Below are 19,931 nucleotides of genomic sequence, written 5' to 3' on the forward strand. Positions count from 1 at the left end.
CCCACACCTTAATTAAAAGGACAGGAACATTGACTCTAACGAAGATGTTCACCCAAAAGGTTAGTTCCTGATGCTAATACCCCTACCTAAAAGTTTTAGACCATGACTTGAAATTCCTTTCTGTAGTTCAGACTTGCCTTTTGCAATGTCACCATTTCAGTAGTTCCCCATTTATCATGAAGCATTCCAGGCCAAACACAAACAGCATTTCTAACGGGAAATAAAAAAGGAGGGTTTAGTTTAAGCTTTTGGGCTGCAGTGCATGATAAAAAAAGCTGAAAAGAATAAAAACAACACTGCCCCTCGGTTTGCAGATCGCGTTTAAGTAGAGCAATGACATTCATATAAGGAAACAACCTTGTATAGAGGTCAGGTGTACATCTGAAGGGCATCTTGAGGACAACCTTTAGTGCTCAAGAGACAGTTAACTTGAAAGGATATCTGGGAGCAGACTTATTACAGTGCTTAATAAATGACAATTGGTGTTTAATTTGGAGGGGTGTACACTGTAGTTCAATGATCTTCCCTCCCCAGACAAAAGGGACCCCAAACAGATTAAGTCACCTGAATGTGATAATTTACCCTATAAAAGATTCAACAGGATGCTGCAGGAGTTTTAAAAAAGAGTTTAGTCACTTCACCTGGATTGGTTAATGGCAGCTGCTGCTAGTAGCATGTAGCTACTTTGAGGAAGGGCTTCTCCAGTGTGCATCAGAGATTTGCAGAGGAGCGTGCCTTTCCTGTTTTATTAGGGTTGTACCACTCAGGAAAAACTAAAATGGAGTCACATTGGTGATACTGTGATGGGATGCACCGGGCCCTTTAAGGCCCCATGCTGGAGGCCCTGTGGTCCTTCTACACCATGCCCCAGGAAGGAGCAGCACAGTTGGGTCCTCCGGGCATGCCTAGAAGAGCCTTGTGGAAGCAGCCAATCAGAGCCCAGCAGGCTCAGATAAAAGGAGCTCCAGGGCATGAACAGATCAGTTCCTGGCTGGGACCAGAGCACAGAAGGGGGCTTGTTGCTGGTTACAGGCGAGCAAGAGAACCAGAAAATGGGTTCTGGTGATACTTGCTTTCAGTGAGGAAGAGGATTTGAGAACTTCAGCCCTGAGGTGAGGGTGAAGAGAAGGGGTTACATGGGAAAATGCCCAGGCAACAGCAAACTGAAGGAAGTAGTACACAGCTGCTGTGTGCAGGGACCCAGAGTAGTGAGTGGGCCCAGGCCTCCCAGCTGCCATCCTACTAGCAAAGTGGCCTAAGCCCTGAGAAGAGGGTAAGGCTCTGTTGGGAAGCCTAGGTGAAGGGCAGGTAGAGTATTTAACTTTTTTCTACCCAGGAAGGGTTTTATTTTTGACTGAGCGGCTCAACTACTGAAGAGCCATCAAGTGAGGTTGATAGCTTACCAGGTCTATTAAAAGGCCTGCAGTACCACACCCAGCCACTAAGAGGCACTCACTACATGAGTGACCCCCGCATCACAGATATGCTGCTCCTATTGCATGAATGCAAGACAGTGTTAGCCAGTGGACAAATGAGCACTCATTGATGGTAGCGGTTTGGGAATACATTTCCTATTTCTTCAGGACCCCTAGCACCTCATATTGCTTAAATTTTAGCACCCAAGATATGCTATGTACCACACCTCATGGCAGAATGATGCTATGCTTTACTTGAGATACTCAAGATTATAAAAACCTATCCAGGAGTTATATAAAAATTGCAGTTTGTTTGTATCCACATAGCAATCTTTATCATCCAATTGTTATAGAAACTTAAGCCGGCAGGGGAAGACTCTTGTGTGATGGGTGCAGTATAAGAACTGAAATTGAATCTCTTCCATTCCACTCACAAGGGGTAGCTTCCAGAGGTGGAAGGAAGGTCTGGAATACAGACATTCGTGGATGACATGCTACAGATCATTCACCCCATCCCTGCCTTGTGTTAAGGTATTGAACCTTAAACTCACCCTGTATTTGGTCTTTCATGTTCAAAGCATCAGGTAGTGAGGAGAAACTTTTATTGCCCAGTAGGGAGGATATATCCTCATCTATAAAGCAGACCTTGATGTTTTCTCTCAAAGATAGAAGTGAGACACAACAGCAACAAGATGGGAGTTTTATAACACAGCCACTCTATGGATTGTATAATAAATCATTCTCCATTAAGGTCAGAGCATTTCCTTTGCCTCAGTATCACAAAAACTCTCTCAAAGACACTATTTGGTCTGAAGCACGATATAGGAAAAACTAGTTTCCTCCTAGTGACCAACAAAACACATAAAAACTTTGTTCCATGTTGTACTCTTGCTACCAATACAAAGCTTCCAAGGAGATCAGCTGGAATTCTGTGCATGTATCCGTTAATACCATCATGATGGCCAAAGAATGAGCTTTAACACATTACAAGTTTTCAGCATTGTCCTACCACTCACAAACTAGACAGTGCCACCTACTGACTCAATTTAAAGCTCCCAAGCTGAAGTTGACTTATTTTACTCAGTGGCAGCTGATCTGAAGCAGGCTCTAAAAATCATATCCCTTCTTTCTATAATGTGTATGAGCCACTGATATCCAGGGCACTAATGAAACTGCAATTCCCTGCCAGAGACCTCCTGGATTAAGTCTCTCAACATTCTCCCTCCTCTAATCTCTTTTGGAGACGTAATGACAGAGGTCATTATGTACAGGGCCATAAGCATCCAGTACAACTGAAGGGACAACAATCCCATCAATTATCTTAAAGATGTGCTTTAGGAATGGTCAAAGATGCTTCAGAGTAAGGGACACCCAACAATCAACAAATCCACTTAAAGTGCATAGTTGAGACTATCTTCTACAGAGCTTTCCTGTGTGTCAGAAGCTGCTAAGATAGACCAGCACTAGATAAACAGGTTAATATTAAAAGTAAATAAAATGGAAGATCTGAGACTGAAATTATGAGCTTGTCTGATTCTGACTCTACACTTTAGTCACATTGTTGTGCCTATGCCAGATTAAAGACTTTATGTACATTTCACTAATTAAGGCCCTGAGCCCACAACCAGACCTGCACCAGAAGTTCCTTGTACCCATGCAGACGTACTTACAGCATGAGAAACAAAAACAGCTACTATACAAGGCACTAGTGGATCATTTAAGGACAGACAACTGAATTTTCTGATTTATTTCTTCCATTTTCAGCATAAAATTCAGAGAACAGAACTGGCAATTCAAAGGCTGAGAAAAATTGGTAAGACAGATACCAAAAACACGTTTAAAGAAAGTATCATTGTGTGACTGCAAACTTCTCAGGAGAAGGGATACTCATTGCCTTTCCATGGGTTACACATCTATGGTGCTATAATTAAACAGTAAAAAATAAGCTTGTGAGCCTCCTTGCATCATGCAGTGGATCTTGAATAAGCCAATAGCAAACTGAGAACCAAACAATACAAACTGTCTTACAATCTTATTTTTATTTACACATTTTCAAACTATGAAGAATATATATACAGCTAGATTAGAGTGTCATAGTGTATGAATAATGGTTCTGTTTCGGAGCTGCTGCACATATTCCTTAGCTTGGTCAAATCCAGTCTGTGGTGCTTCCGGAGGGGGAGGTGGGCCTTCTACAAGCTTCACAAAGTAATGGCATTTGACTTTCTCCATGATGCCAAACATGCCTCGGCCATGGTAGCGAATCCGTTTCAGATAGTGACCTTTTCCAGAAAAGGAGTCAGCTAGAAGAAGAGACATTGGCAGGATATTTTTTATAAGCACCCTCAAATTCCTTTCCCTCCAGACATTTTTTCCCATTTTACTGCATGCATAATGAATTGTTATAGAGTAGCTCATGACTGAGAGAATTCTTTAAGACCACTGTAATATTGATTATAAAAAGCATGCACATGTAATTTATTCACTTTGCACAAAGTGAATGAAAACACCAAAAAAGAGAAGCTAATTTGAGGGCCAACCAGGTTTTACAGTGTCCCTTTAATGACTGCTCCAACTTCTCATCAGTAACTATTAACACAAGTTTCAGAGCAGCAGCCGTGTTAGTCTGCATTCGCAAAAAGAAAAGGAGTACTTCTTGTACCTTAAACTAACAAATTTATTTGAGCATAAGCTTTCGTGAGCTACAGCTCACTTCATCGGATGCATTCAGCAAAGTGAGCTGTAGCTCACGAAAACTTGTGCTCAAATAAACTTGTTAGTCTCTAAGGTGCCACAAGTCCTCCTTTTCTTTTTATAAACACAAGGTAACAGATTCCTGTCTCCTCCATTCTTTGTGAAGACTTAACAGATTCCATTTTGTCGTATCTCCTCTGCCCACAGCACTCACTGTACTTACCAGATATTTTCATTATTTCAACACCCAACCATGCACTCATAGAATTGTAGGACTGGAAGGAACCTCAAGAGGTCATCTAGTGTAGTTCCCTGCACTCATGGCAGGACTAAGTATTGTCTAGACCATTCCTGACAGGTGTTTGTCTAACATGCCCTTAAAAGTCTCCAATGACAGAGATTCTACAACCTCCCTCGGCAATTTATTCCAGTGCTTAACCACCCTGACAGCTAGAAAGTTTTTCCTAATGTCTGACCTAAACCTCCCTTGCTGCAATTTAAGTCCATTGCTGCTTGACCTATCCTCAGAAGTTAAAGAGAAATTTTTATCCCTTATAGGTCATGTTATTTAAACCTTTAATCATTTTTGTTACTCTTCTCTGGACTTCCTCCAATTTGTCCACATCCTTCCTGAAATGTGGCACCCAGAACTGGATACAATACTACAGTTGAGGCCTAATCAGTGCGGAGTAGAGCGGAAGAATTATTTCGTGTGTCTTGCCTGCAATACTGCTATTAATATATCCCAGAATGATCTTTACTATTTTTGCAAGTGTTACACTGTTAACTCATATTTAGCCTGTGATCCACTATGACCCCCAGATCCCATTCCACAGTACTCCTTCCTAGGCAGTCATTTCCCATTTTGTATGTGTGCCACTGATTGGTCCTATGTGGAGTTCTTTGCTTTTGTCCTTATGGAATTTCATCCTATTTATTTCAGACCATTTCTCCAGTTTGTCCAGATCATTTTGAATTTTAATCCTATCCTCCAAAACACTTGCAACCCCTCCCAGCTTGGTATTATCTGCAAACTTTGAGTATACTTTTTCTGCCATTATCTAAATCATTGACTCTGCTTGACCTCGGTAGCCTGGCTGGGACTCTTTAGAGCCTATCTGCTATGCAACTAAGGTCACTTTAAGGTAACATGAGGAAGATCTTATGACATTCCCTCTACAGCACCTTCAGTCCAAGGACTAAGAGTGGCTTAGAGCAGAGATCTTGGGTAGCTGTGCAATGCACTAACCACAAAGCAATAAGGATTGGAGGATTGGGCCAAAAGAAATCTGATGAGGTTCAATAAGGATAAGTGCAGGGTCCTGCACTTAGGACGGAAGAACCCAATGCACAGCTACAGACTAGGGACCGAATGGCTAGGCAGCAGTTCTGCGGAAAAGGACCTGGGGTGACAGTGGACGAGAAGCTGGATATGAGTCAGCAGTGTGCCCTTGTTGCCAAGAAGGCCAATGGCATTTTGGGATGTATAAGTAGGGGCATAGCGAGCAGATCGAGGGACGTGATCGTTCCCCTCTATTCGACATTGGTGAGGCCTCATCTGGAGTACTGTGTCCAGTTTTGGGCCCCACACTACAAGAAGGATGTGGATAAATTGGAGAGAGTCCAGCGAAGGGCAACAAAAATGATCAGGGGTCTGGAACACATGACTTATGAGGAGAGGCTGAGGGAACTGGGATTGTTTAGTCTGCGGAAGAGAAGAATGAGGGGGGATTTGATAGCTGCTTTCAACTACCTGAGAGGTGGTTCCAGAGAGGATGGTTCTAGACTATTCTCAGTGGTAGAAGAGGACAGGACAAGGAGTAATGGTCTCAAGTTGCAGTGGAGGAGGTTTAGGTTGGATATTAGGAAAAAAATTTTCACTAAGAGGGTGGTGAAACACTGGAATGCGTTACCTAGGGAGGTGGTAGAATCTCCTTCCTTAGAAGTTTTTACGGTCAGGGTTGACAAAGCCCTGGCTGGGATGATTTAATTGGGGATTGGTCCTGCTTTGAGCAGGGGGTTGGACTAGATGACCTCCTGAGGTCCCTTCCAACCCTGATATTCTATGATTCTAAGGCCTGTCATCAGAAAGTAATTTATTCAGTTATGAGACCTCCAAATGTCCTCAAGGGCTACAGCAGAAGATGTACACAGCTCTGTTGGCTACGGAGTGCTGGGCTTCTAATGTGTCATTTGTAGGATTCGGAGTACTTTCTGGCATTTGGCCCAACACAATGCTTTTTACTATGGCTGTCAGGCGATTGAAAAAAGTAATCACAGTTAATCGCGTTGTTAAACAACAGAACACCATTTATTTAAATATTTTTGGATTTTTCTACATTTTCAAATATATTGATTGATTTAAATTACAACAGAATACAGTGCTCACTTTATATTTATTTTTATTACAAATATTTGCATTGTAAAAAAACAAAAATAGTATTTTTCCAGTCCCCCACTGCACTACAGTACTTGTAATGGGAGAACTGAAAAATACTATATTTTATCATTTTATAGTGCAAATGTTTGTAATAACAAATAAATATAAAGTGAGCACTGTACACTGTGTATTCTGTGTTGTAACTGAAATCAATATACTTGAAATGAAGAAAAACATCCAAAAATATTTAACAAACAATAGAATCCCAATTGAAATTTAACAGTGTGATTAAAACTGTGATTAATTTTTTTTAATCACTATTAATTTTCTTTAGTTAATCACATGAGTTAACTGAGATTAATCTATAGCCCTACTTTTTACGTCTGGTGTTTTACCTTGCTGCCAAGTAGCACATGCAGGAATAAGGTGGAGCTATGATGCAAACAAAATCCCACAACACACTGCACTAGCAACAACAAAAGCTGATTTTGCTCAAATTCCACTCAGCTTTTTAGCACCTCTGCTCCTGAGTACCAGGCTTTGCCAAAACGGACCAGCCAGATATTACAAACAAACTGCATGGATCTGAAGTAGAATATGCTGTTTGCTACATCTGGCTAGAGGTGTGCTAAAGCCACAGCTTCAGGATTTGCCCTAGAACATGTTTGCTTTTATCTCATTCTTGATTTACTTTGCTGTAGATTTTTTCCTTAAGGAACTCAATGGGAACATAAGGGAACACAGTGTAGCACCTTATGAAGTGACTGAGGAGTAAGTAGGACCTGCGTCTCTGGGCAATAAAGGAACTAAGGTGGAATACAGTTTTAAAGCAGGTTTCAGAGTAGCAGCCGTGTTAGTCTGTATCCGCAAAAAGAAAAGGAGTACTAGTGGCACCTTAGAGACGAACAAATTTATTTGAGCATGAGCTTTCGTGAGCTACAGCTCACTTCATCAGATGCATGCAGTGGAAAATAAAGTGGGGAGATTTATATACACAGAGAACATGAAACAATGGGTATATAAATCTCCCCACTGTATTTTCCACTGCATGCATCTGATGAAGTGAGTTGTAGCTCAAGAAAGCTTATGCTCAAATAAATTTGTTCGCCTCTAAGGTGCCACAAGTACTCCTCCTTTTCTTTTTGCGGATACAGACTAACACGGTGGCTACTCTGAAACCTGTCATTGTGCAAGGCACTGAATTTAGCTGTATGGAGTGGAAATCTATCAACTGCATGGAAAAAAACTCGTACAGATACAGACAGACATTATCTTCCTTTCCAAATGCAAACAGATGGACATCGTACCAAAAGGACTGAAGGTAAAAAATCCATTACAATCTACATACCACACAGACTATGCTGACAGCTTGTGCCACACACTCTCAAAGAAACTGCGGAACCATCTGATCAACATCCCCTACAGCAAACAGGGAAAGATTAAGAATGAGCTCTCAAAACTGGACACTCATAAAAAACCAACCTTCCACACAAACTTCCTCGTGGCTGGACTTTACAAAAAATAGACAAGCCATTTACAACACACACTTTGCTTCTCTACAAAAGAAAAAGGACACTAAACTATCCAAACTACTACATGCCACAAGGGGCCACAACAGTGGTTCCCTTAACCCACCGAGCAATATTGTTAATCTATCCAACTATACTCTTAGCCCAGCAGAAGAACCTGTCCTATCTCGGGGCCTCTCCTTCTGCCCCTCCACCCCCACGAACATGATACAGTTCTGTGGTGACCTAGAATCCTATTTTCAACATCTCCGACTCAAGGAATATTTCCAACACACCTCTGAACAACATACTGACCCCCAGAGACCTTCCTATCAAGACTACAAAAAGAAGGATTCTGGGTGGACTCCTCCTGAAGGTCGAAACAACAAACTGGACTTCTACATAGAGTGCTTCCGCCGACGTGCATGGGCTGAAATTGTGGAAAAGCAGCATCACTTGCCCCATAAAATCAGCTGTGCAAAATACAATGCCATCCACAGTCTCAGAAACAACTCTGACATCGTAATAAAAAAGGCTGACAAAGGAGGTGCTGTCGTCATCATGAATAGGTCGGAATATGAACAAGAGGCTGCTCGGCAGCTCTCCAACACCACTTTCTACAAGCCATTAGCCTCTGATCCCTCTGAGGGTTACCAAAAGAAACTACACCATTTGCTCAAGAAACTCCCTGAAAAAGCACAAGAACAAATCCGCACAGACACACCCCTGGAACCCTGACCAGGGGTGTTCTATCTGCTACCCAAGATCCATAAACCTGGAAATCCTGGACACCCCATCATCTCAGGAATTGGCACCCTGACAGCAGGATTGTCTGGCTATGTAGACTCCCTCCTCAGGCCCTATGCTACCAGCACTCCCAGCTACCTTCGAGACACCACTGACTTCCTGAGGAAACTACAATCCATCGGTGATCTTCCTGAAAACACCATCCTAGCCACTATGGATGTAGAAGGCCTCTACACCCACATTCCACACAAAGATGGACTACAAGCCGTCAAGAACACTATCCCCGATAATGTCACGGCAAACCTGGTGGCTGAACTTTGTGACTTCGTCCTCACCCATAACTATTTCACATTTGGGGACAATGTATACCTTCAGATCAGCGGCACTGCCATGGGTACCCGCATGGCCCCACAATATGCCAACATTTTTACGGCTGACTTAGAACAACGCTTCATCAGCTCTCGTCCCCTAACACCCCTTCTCTACTTGCACTACATTGATGACATCTTCATCATCTGGACGCATGGAAAAGAAGCCCTTGAGGAATTCCACCATGATTTCAACAATTTCCATCCCACCATCAACCTCAGCCTGGACCAGTCCACACAAGAGATCCACTTCCTGGACACTACGGTGCTAATAAGCGATGGTCACATAAACATCACCCTATACCGGAAACCTACTGACCATTATTCCTACCTACATGCCTCCAGCTTTCATCCAGACCACACCACACGATCCATTGTCTACAGCCAAGCTCTATGATGTAACCACATTTGCTCCAACCCCTCAGACAGAGACAAACACCTACAAGATCTCTATCAACTACAGCTTACAACTACAGTACCCACCTGCTGAAGTGAAGAAACAGATTGACAGAGCCAGAAGAGTACCCAGAAGTTACCTGCTACAGGACAGGCTCAACAAAGAAAATAACAGAACGCCACTAGCCACCACCTTCAGCCCCCAACTAAAACCTCACCAATGCATCATCAAGGATCTACAGTCTATCCTGAAGGACGACCCATCACTCTCACAGATCTTGGGAGACTGGCCAGTCCTCGCTTACAGACATCCCCCTAACCTGAAGCAAATACTCACCAGCAACCACACACCACACAACAGAACCACTAACCCAGGAACCTATCCTTGCAACAAAGCCTGTTGCGAACTGTGTCCACATATCTATTCAGGGGACACCATCACAGGGCCTAATCACATCAGCCACACTATCAGAGGCTCATTCATCTGCACATCTACCAATGTGATATATTCCATCATGTGCCAGCAGTGCCCCTCTGCCATGTACATTGGTCAAACTGGACAGTCTCTACGTAAAAGAATAAATGGACACAAATCAGATGTCAAGAATTAGAACATTCAAAAACCAGTCGGAGAACACTTCAATCTCTCTTTGGTCACTCGATTACAGACCTAAAAGTGGCAATGCTTCAACAAAAAAACTTCAAAAACAGACTCCAACGAGAGACTGCTGAATTGGAATTAATTTACAAACTGGATACAATTAACTTAGGCTTGAATAAAGACTGGGAGTGGATGGTCATTACACTAAGTAAAACTATTTCCCCATGTTTATCCCCCCCCATTCCTCAGACATTCTTGTCAACTGCTGGAAATGGCCCACCTTGATTATCGCTACAAAAGGTTCTCCCGCTCTCCTGCTGATAATAGCTCACCTTACCACTCTCATTACAGGTGTATGGTAACACCCATTGTTTCATGTTGTCTGTGTCTATAAATCTCCCCACTGCATTTTCCACTGAATGCATCCGATGAAGTGACCTGTAGCTCACGCAAGCTTATGCTCAAATACATTTGTTAGTCTCTAAGATGCCACAAGTACTCCTTTAGTTTTAAAACAGCTTGCCTTGCCCATTAGTACTCCATTAACAAGCATTTCAGTTAAATGTTTCCCTTAAAACTTTAACATTACAAGACACCTTTCTTTAACCCTCCCCCAGAAAGGAGTAACTCACCAATCAGTTCAGTCACTTTCTCCCAAACTGTCCACTTCAGAGGTCATGAATATTATGAAGTGACATGCTAGGGAGGTGGTGGAACCTCCATCCTTAGAGGTTTTTAAGGCCTAGCTTGACAAGCCCTGGCTGGGATGATTTAGTTGGGGTTGGTCCTGCCCTGAGCAAGGGGTTGGACTAGATGACCTCCTGAGGTCTCTTCCAACCCTAATCTTCTATGATTCTATTTTTCCCCTTGTTAGAAGCCAATTCCATTGCCTTTTTTCATCATTCTAAGTTCAAAAGCAAAATGAACATTCCATGGCACTGATCATGCCGTGAGAGGTAATAGCAGAAATTTGATAGGGGACAAATGAGAAGACTGCATGTAAGGCTGTGTCTAAAAGCACTTCATTTAGAATCTCTATTACGTTAATGAGAGGTTGACAGAAGTTCAGCTACTCAAAAGTAAGAGAACTATTGGCTAGTATTCCACATCTAAATGTAAGTTACACACTATTGGAAAGGATAGATCCTTGAAAACGTGACACTACAGCAGTCATACACAGAAAAAAACCCCCACACATTACTACACACAAGACCATCATTGATAAGTATTGGAGTTCAGTGTCCTGTTAGAAACACAGTTACAATTCCACAGTTGGGGGGGTTCAGATTTGCACTTAAAGTGGGATAAAAATCTGGTTATTTCACACTACTAAATTCAGTCTCCATATTTAATTCAATAACTCTTCAGAGGACAACTGAATTTTTCTGGTTTTTTTTTTTTTTGGGGGGGGGGGGGGGGTTTGTGTGCAGAATGTCCAGAGAGAGAAGGGCACCAGCTGACTAGACAGCACATGCAAAGGAGAAGAAAACCAAGCAATAGAAAAGACTGAGGAAGAGACGGGGACTGGATCAGAGGCAGAGATGGCACAAAGAGTTGGACAGACAGTGCAATAAACGTTTTTAAATAAAAATGTTTTTTTGCCCAAAAGACAATTAAGGGCATATAAATATTTTCCTAGTATTTTCCCATGTAAGCCATTGCCGTAGTTTCCCTAGGCCCATCATGTGACTGTGCACGGGGAAGGAGGTGTTCCACAAGTAGTGTTGAGATGTGGTCCGCACCCTAAAAATGTGCCTGCTCTTGGATAAGATGTTTCTAAGGCAAGTTAAAATTAATTTGTTTGGTGGATTACAGACGTAGGTGTTAGCATTAATACTGAAGGTGAATGGAAACCTGCTCTCTACTCATCCAGGATGGTCAAAGCTACCTGGTAGCACTGAAACAGTACCAGTAAGAGAGACTGAATTCTTTTCTTATTTGCTGAAGTCAAGCCTCCTCCTCCAAATGAGACTGTCCATTTGTGTACAGCTAGTAGAGATTCTATCTGGTATTGTGATGGATGGACGTCTCTCTTACTAAAAATGGTGTTGAATGCTGTAGAAAGTGCTGGTAACTGCAAGTACTGACTAAAGGCTTGATTGCCTAATTCTTAACTGCTCTGGGAAGATGGAGTACTGAGGTTCTCTGGTTTTTAACATTAGCATTTTGCTAAAGAATAAAATTTGTAGTTGTGATGGTGTTGGCCCCATGCTGGCCTGTAAGGGCTTAACACAGAGGTGGTGGGCAAAACTATGGCCCATGAGCTCCTGGCTGGGGAGGCGAGCTCCTGGCCCCTCCCCTGCTGTCCCCCCTCCCACGCAGCCATGCTGCTGCACGGGCAGTGCGGCTGGCTCTGGCCAGTGAGCTCCTGCTGCTCTGAGCTGCACGGTAAGGGGGTGGGGGGGAGGGGCAGGGGGTTGGATAAGGGGACAGGGAGTGGTTGGATGGGGTGGAAGGGGGTGGGGTCCTGGGGGAGCAGTCAGGGGAGAAGGAGCAGGGGGGTTGGATGGGTCGGGGGTTCTGAGGGGGGCAGTCAAGGGGCAGGAAGCGGAAGGGGGGCGGATGGGGAAAGGGGCCAGGCTGTTTGGGGAGGCACAGCCTTCCCTACCCAGCCCTCCATACAGTTTCACACTCCAATGTGGCCCTCCAGCGAAAAAGTTTGCCTACCCCTGGCTTAACAGAACCCTGGGGATGCTGCAGGAGAAGCAGCCAATGGGAGAGGGGCTGTGAGGAGAAGCCAATCAGGGCCCAGCAGGCCCATATAAAAAGAGCCTCAGGGAAGAGCAAGGTCAGTAGCTGCCTGGAATGGGCTGCAATGCTGTAGCACAGTGGTCCCCAAACTTTTTCAATCACACCCCCTCCTCCCCTCTCCACCCGCCCCGGGAGCCAGGGCAGGGTGGCAAGTGGGGCAGGACAGGGGGGAGCCACGCTCTGAGGGGGGAAGGGGAGTGGAGGGGGAGAGTTGCGTTGAGCAGGATGGGGAGCTGTGCTCAGGGCAGGAGCGGGGCGCCACTGCTACCTCTCTTGCCAGAGCAGCCACTGAGTGCTCCTCCAGGCTCCAGCAGAAGCAGTTTTAAAAAAATAAGAAACAATTTTACCTATGTATAAATTTGATTTGAATTCTACGTTGTGATTTCTCACTGCCATTTCTTGAGCTTCCAGAAGAACCTAGAGCAAAAGAAAATAAATGGTGAACATGAATTAAAGCAATACAATTTCTCATCTCCATAAAGATACCCGTAATTGTTTCCATTTTTAAACCAGTAGTAGAAACGGATTCTAAAAGGATGAGACTACAAGCAGGGGGCCTCTTTCTCTCTTTCAGAGAAGCTTTGAAAATGGCAGGGATGGTCTCTGGTGTAGTTGTGATACAGGTACAGATGTAGGGCTAAACTCACCACTGGTGGAAGAGGTCATCTCCATTAGCATCAGTGGAGTTGTGCATGCTTATGCCAGTGATGAATTTGACCTGTACTCTAGAAGGGGGTTCTTTTCCTACCTATTTGGATGCAGGTTCAGTTTTAACAAATTAAACACAGACGTATTTTAGCTAAAGGGGAAAAGTCGTAAGAAATTGAGATATAAAGTTTGGAATTTAATTTAAAAGTTAAAGATTGCTTCATGGGATACTTTTTCACTGTTCATGCTAATGCTGTTACTAGGATGATCATACATAAGCAACAACCCTCTCTGTAGCATGATGTAACATATGGGTCCCACAAAAGTATTTAAGAGTTCTTAAGTGATGTAAGCCCAGATTTTTTTAAAAAGGTACTTAAGCATTGCACCACTGAGTGTTGCAAAGCCTAACTGATTTAGGAGCCTCGATCTCATTTTCAAAAGGGGCTGCAATGTTTAAATAGGTTTAAAAATCTGGGCTTAACAGATTCACAAAAACACTAAAATAGTTACAATATTGTGCACTTTCCCCAGAAGTAACAATTTAGAGGGATGTTAAATTTGGGGCACAAACTGATGGTGACCAACTTCCATGCTAAATGGAGATAAAGATTTGCCGAAAATAAATCTTCACTTTAGTTTTTTTTCCAGCAAGTGCCAGCTTTAAATCTTTTTTCTTTTTTTAACCCCTTCACACAACACAAGAAACAGGGGTCACCTAATGAAATTAATAGGCAGCAGATTTAAAACAAACAAAAGTACTTCCTCACACAATGCACAGTCAACCTGTGGAACCTGTTGCCAGGGGATGTTGTGAAGGCCAAAGCTATAACTGGGTTCAAAAAAGAATTAGACAAGTTCATGGAAGACTGATCATCTTGGCTAAGAGCCATTGATAGACCTGAGATGCAACCTGATGCTTTGGGTGTCCTAAGCCTTTAACTGCCAGAAGGAGTGGATGACAGGGTTGGATCACTTGAAAATTGCCCTATTCTGTTCATTCCCTTTAAACACCTGGCACTGGCCACTGCCAAAAGACAGGATACTGCACTATACAGACCATTGGTCTGACCCAATATGGCTGTTCTTATGTTCATCTTCATGAAGGGTCACACTCTAGACTAGAAATGCAATTTCTGAGGTTGTGCAGGATTAACCACTGAAGTTCACTGTTTCAAGGTGAAAAGTGACATGCTTTACTTCAGTACTTTTGTATTGAAAACTGATGCCTCCTCTAGTGAGCAAGTGGGTCACCTGTTTAAGAGGCCTATGACATTTGCAACATAAAGCCAATCATAGAGATTTTCATACAAGACTCAGGTGTTCTTCCTTTTTGTGCCCTACAATTTATAAATTCAAAATATGTTTTAAGCTATAAGCTTAGAGACATGAGTTTAAATGTTTTTGAAGGCTGGTCATTATGAACAGAGAACACTCACGCACTCTGCTACCACTGGTTACTAAAATATTGTGTGCAGAGGTCATTAATGCCTGGACAAATTAGAGCAGAATAAATTAATTAGTGTAGCCAATATGACTTGATCAAAATATTCCAGGTGGGCTTAATGGAAAGTCTCTTGAAACTCTGATATAGGTATGAGTTTGAAAAAGTCTGTTTGGACACTGAAGTGCTAAAGAATTGCACAATATACCTCTTTGATCACCTTTGCACCCTTCTTGTCATTGAATTCCAGCTGAGCAAGAGCCTGATCAATTGACATTCCTTTTATCTGGAATTAGGAGAAGTTAACAGAAAAATTAAACCCTTCTGAACAAAAGGGAGAAAAAAAATGTTATTTAAGATTGCAGTGCCAGGAACAATGCTGATATTGTAGTTAAATTTCAAAGATTTTAGCACCCCATTCCCATCCACCACACAATAAAACCTTTAGTGCAGAATTTTTATCAGTCAATTGCCATACAATTTTTCATAAGGGAAGGATGGTCCTTGACCAAAATTCCTACCACTATCTGCTGCTGAACAGCAGTTAGTTGGCTCTACAGAAATGCAAATTATTAGTCATCTGCACTAGATGAGCAAGCTTATACAAAACCATGGGAAGAGTTTTCCAGAGATTTTACAATGCAAAAGCTGAACAAACTGGCTGAATCAGGCTTCTGCTTATCCAAAGCAATAAGTTAGAAATATAGGAATTAAAAATATTTACACTTTCCTACCAAGAACATTGCACAAAGTTAAAATTTTCTCTTACCAGTTTTGCCAAATACCACATCTTGTCCTTACTGTATTTTATGTCCCTTCGACAGTGGAATATTTCCTAGGGAAAAGAGATTTTTTTTAAAGCTATAATAGTGGTGATTTGGCTGTGAAAGTGAGAAGATGGAATGTTCATAATATCTTGGGAAGAAAAAATAATCTTACAAGGCAAGATGACCACTTCTGCTATTACACTACAAGAACTCCAGGTCAAACATATCTGGTCAAAACATTTTATTAACGCTTCTACACACTGGTGCTATAAATGAACTTAATTAACCCTTCAGAAGCAGGATGGCTTCTCAATCAGTGATTGATAAGAAAAGCTGTCTCCAAAGAGCCACTTGAACACCACTACTGCACCTACAAGGGCTAGAAACAGCAAGTGGAATTTAACACATCAGTGCAAAATTTTAAATAAAAGAAGATTTATATTTTAATAAATTATATAATTAACGTTTCATTCATTTCATTACTCACTGCACATATTCTTAAGGCTTAAGATCAAAGGCTCCTGTCCCACACAAAATAAAGTGCATTTTTTTTTTAAAATCAACTATTCTTTTGAGATGCAAGTGCTTTTCATTTAAGCTTTGCTGAGCAACAATCCAAACACTTGATACTAAATTCATTACTTTTAAGTAAAGAGTTATAAAAATACAGGACTACAATTTTTAGTTCCAAGTGAAATACTTGGAAGAATTTTAAAATGAACCTTCCAAAATTTCCCATACATCTCAGTGCAGGCTGCTAATTTTGAGATCTTAAAGGTAGTACTACTCCTTCCTCCAGTGCCCAGCCTTTCAATATTTAGTTTATCTAGTTACACATTAAACACAAGCCGACAGAAAAAAACCCTAGCATATCTAACTACATTTCCAGCAGGGTGGATTCGATTTAAATGTGCATTCTTTTTGGTTGTTATAACCTTAATACATATTCTTCACAACTCAGAGATAGATGTAGGTTTCAATTTTAGAAGATACACACTATACATTTTTTAAGTGATTTTGAAAACTTTTCAGATTCTTTTACAGATATATCAGAAAATGAATGACTGTTTGGTTATTTCATTTACCAAAGGTAACTGAAGCAAATTATTTATGAAGTCATTGGGAGGTGAACCATCTCCAATTCAAAAGATTAATGATTAATCTTTGGAGAATTTTCTTGGCATGCTCTATTAGGAGGAGAACATCACCAGACAGACATTTAAATAGTTTTATTTAACTAAAACAACAACGTTATATATTCTGGATTTTTTTCTTCAACAGCAAACATAATATTTTAACAAAACAAGCATATGAATTTTTGAATTTAAACATTCAATTTTTTTAAAATCAGGTTTGTTTTTGTTAAAATGGTTTTTAACTAAAATAGTTAAATGAAATATTTAAAAAAAATTAAATCGACTATGTCAGCCAAGTCAACATGAGAAACTTAAAATATTGGCTTCTGCAGCTAACTCAGTCGTCTTCACCTTCATTTTCCTGTTTATTCATAATATGAAAAAGAAAAAACAAGCTTTCCTGCTTTTTCAGGTTCCAAATGATTTCTCAATTTGGAATGAATTCGTCCAAAGGAAGAAAATATTCTTTCTACATCTGCAGAAGAAGCTACTGCTGTTAAAAGTGAGATATCACTTCAACAGTCTCTGAATCCAAGTGCTTAAGTGACTTCCACCAGTTCACTGGTTTGACTTTCTTTAAAAAAAACATCAGCAAATTCTTGAATAGTTCTTATTTCCAAACTGGGTCTCTTTTACGGCCTGCTGCCATTATAGGTTTTCCCTTCTAGTGAAAGAATGGTATGGTAGATCTCAAATCAATGAAGGCTACACTCAGAAAGAGCTCAGGACTTCCGGAATATGCTGCTCAAACAGTTTCACTTTTGTTTCTATTGCCTGTCCCTCCCTTCTCACATTTATCTCCAGACTTCTTCCCCCGAGTCCAGACCTATTCTGCCCCCAATAATCTTTTATTCATTGAACTTTTTGAAACTTTGCACTTTTAGAGAGAGGTAAGGGATTGACTCCCTGTACACAAATTTGCAGAGGGACAATAGGGCTGAGGTCTGTTATCTCTCACCTCCTATACATTATGTATTTATTTTAAAACAATTTTGCTGTTAACAAACATGTTATCTCTGGAGACACAAATCCACAGTTTGAGAACTGCAAAACTAAGCATCTCTGATGGTATCTTCTAGACTGAGCACTGAGTCTCATTGGGCAGATAGAAAGATTAACCTAAATAATCTATACAGAAGCCCCTGAAACCTCATAAGATTGGGTCCCTAACCCATGAACTACTGGGACTCATTTACAAAACTTTTCTTAAACGTTACATGAATATATTGGCTCATACTATAGAATTAAGAATTTATAATCCTTATTCCATGATATCTTTGAGCTATAATACATCTATCTTTAGATAGGTTTTTTCCCTCAAAAAGTATTTTATCAAAAAATCCAATTTAAATTAAAAAAATGATTTTTAAATTTTTTTTACATCACTGATTTTTATCCACCCTGATTTCCAGCTTTTAAGTGCCCCAAAGAAGCAAGGTAAGAATGTAATCATGTAATAGGCTTATTTTTCCAGATTTGAAATTAATTGTGAACTCAACTACATAAAACATTATTCTATTTTTCTACCAACTGAATTTGACTCAGCATGCACATAATTAAGCTAGCTTTTCCCACACTATCTTGACCGAGCAGCAGAGGAAGGCAATATTAAGGAAATAATTAGAGAAAGGATTCTCATGTTGCTTTCCTCAGTCAGTTCAAGGCTCAGCATTTAGTTAGTTTGTCAGAGTGACCAACAATAAGTAAGTTAATCTGTAGCTTTGTATTATGCAAAACACAAATTAGTTGGGCAATCAAATTAAACAATAACTGAGGTCCAAGCTGAGACTTGAGGATTCAGTAGCTCTTTCCCATTTCTAAATTCTAAGATTAAATGAACCTCCTTTGCTGATACAGTTATGAATAAAAGATGCCTAAAATACCCAAATCTTGGACTGAGTCTGCTAATTAGTTATACGTGATTGCCTTGTGGAATTAGCCAGAGATAGGCAGCAGTCTGCTTGGAAGCAACTATTTGCTACATATAAGTAGGTAGAGAGATTTCACAGGTGAATTCTTACTGCTGGTCTTCGAGGCTCTCCTGGCAGCTGCGGAGGGTAAACCATTCTGTTCTTCTTCTCCCATCTCCCGACATTCTGAAGATACGTTCTTGTTTGGATATTTGACAGAAGAGAAATACTGCAAGATGCTAGTAACCTGCAAGAAACTATATTTTAATTGTTTTGCTGCTGGACCTGTGCAGTGTGATCCTATCCAGATAACTGAAACTGACTGTATGCTAAGTCACTGAAACATCAGACTGTACCAGATGAGTTTAAACAGCAAAGAAAAATGTGAGTTTGGTAAACTTACATGTATATTTAACATTGGCAACTGGTAAAAGGAAGTTATAAGAGATATGCCTTTATGCCAAGGGCATTTCTCCTGTGTATATGAGAAATCTGGGACTCACTGAGATGAGCAGTGAGCCTTCCTGTACAGCTATTCCAAACGTAAGTGCCCATCAATGCCGCCAAAGTACTTCAGTCCCGGTCAGTAACACAGCCAGCACACCTCATTCCAGATTGGAAGACTTAACCCATTCATTTGTCCCTGCATATAAAAATGAACTGGCCTGAAAGAATCCTATCATCGAGCAAGGAGACACTACCGTCTGCAATTTAACTAATTCTTGCCCGCTTTTCGGCTATTGACCTTATAGCGCCGCCCCCCCCCCCGGCACACACCCTCCCGAGAGGCGGGGCGGGCCGCCCCCCAACCGGGGCGCACCCTCCCGAGGGGCAGAGCCTCAGCCCGGGAGATCCGACCCTGCCTGCGGGGGGGGGGGGGGGTCAGACTTACCTCTCCGGCCGGGCCCAGCTGAGAAGGCTCCGCGCCCAGGCAGCCCCTACAACGGCGAAGCGGGGAGTTAGTGAGGAAGCGGCGGACAAACGCCTCCCCCCAGCCCCGTCCCCGTCCCACCTCCCCTCACGCTCACCAGCTCCAACCACCACCGGCGCCGCCATCTTCTCCGGCTCGCCTCGCAGCAGCTGCTCTCCACGCATGCGCAGCGCCGCCCGCGGCCCCGGCCCGGCGCTCGTGCGCCGGGAGGTCAGGGGTCAGGGGTCGTGGTGCG

The 19,931-nt window shown here is 41.9% G+C and overlaps 1 protein-coding gene across 3 annotated transcripts; it reads right to left on the minus strand.

Moving 5' to 3' along the window:
• Nucleotides 1-3,147: 3,147 nt before the first annotated feature.
• On the minus strand, nucleotides 3,148-19,900 carry MRPL22 (mitochondrial ribosomal protein L22). 3 transcript variants are annotated; one of them, XM_073355264.1, is made up of 8 exons: nucleotides 19,794-19,810; nucleotides 19,658-19,703; nucleotides 19,269-19,408; nucleotides 18,877-19,022; nucleotides 15,722-15,787; nucleotides 15,161-15,238; nucleotides 13,208-13,277; nucleotides 3,148-3,718 (listed from the first exon to the last, which is right to left on the minus strand). In XM_073355264.1, the coding sequence occupies exons 3-8, from the start codon at nucleotides 19,318-19,320 to the stop codon at nucleotides 3,507-3,509; spliced, it is 624 nt and encodes a 207-aa protein (XP_073211365.1). In that variant the 5' UTR covers nucleotides 19,321-19,408; nucleotides 19,658-19,703; nucleotides 19,794-19,810; the 3' UTR covers nucleotides 3,148-3,506. The 3 variants fall into 3 exon arrangements, with proteins under 3 accessions (XP_073211365.1, XP_073211364.1, XP_073211367.1); XM_073355263.1 differs by lacking the exon at nucleotides 19,269-19,408 and having other exon boundaries at nucleotides 18,877-19,012; nucleotides 19,794-19,900; XM_073355266.1 differs by lacking the exon at nucleotides 19,794-19,810 and having other exon boundaries at nucleotides 18,877-19,012; nucleotides 19,658-19,709.
• Nucleotides 19,901-19,931: the final 31 nt, after the last annotated feature.

The sequence above is a fragment of the Lepidochelys kempii genome, chromosome 8 (genome assembly GCF_965140265.1).
Source record: "Lepidochelys kempii isolate rLepKem1 chromosome 8, rLepKem1.hap2, whole genome shotgun sequence".
Taxonomy (NCBI): domain Eukaryota; kingdom Metazoa; phylum Chordata; order Testudines; family Cheloniidae; genus Lepidochelys; species Lepidochelys kempii.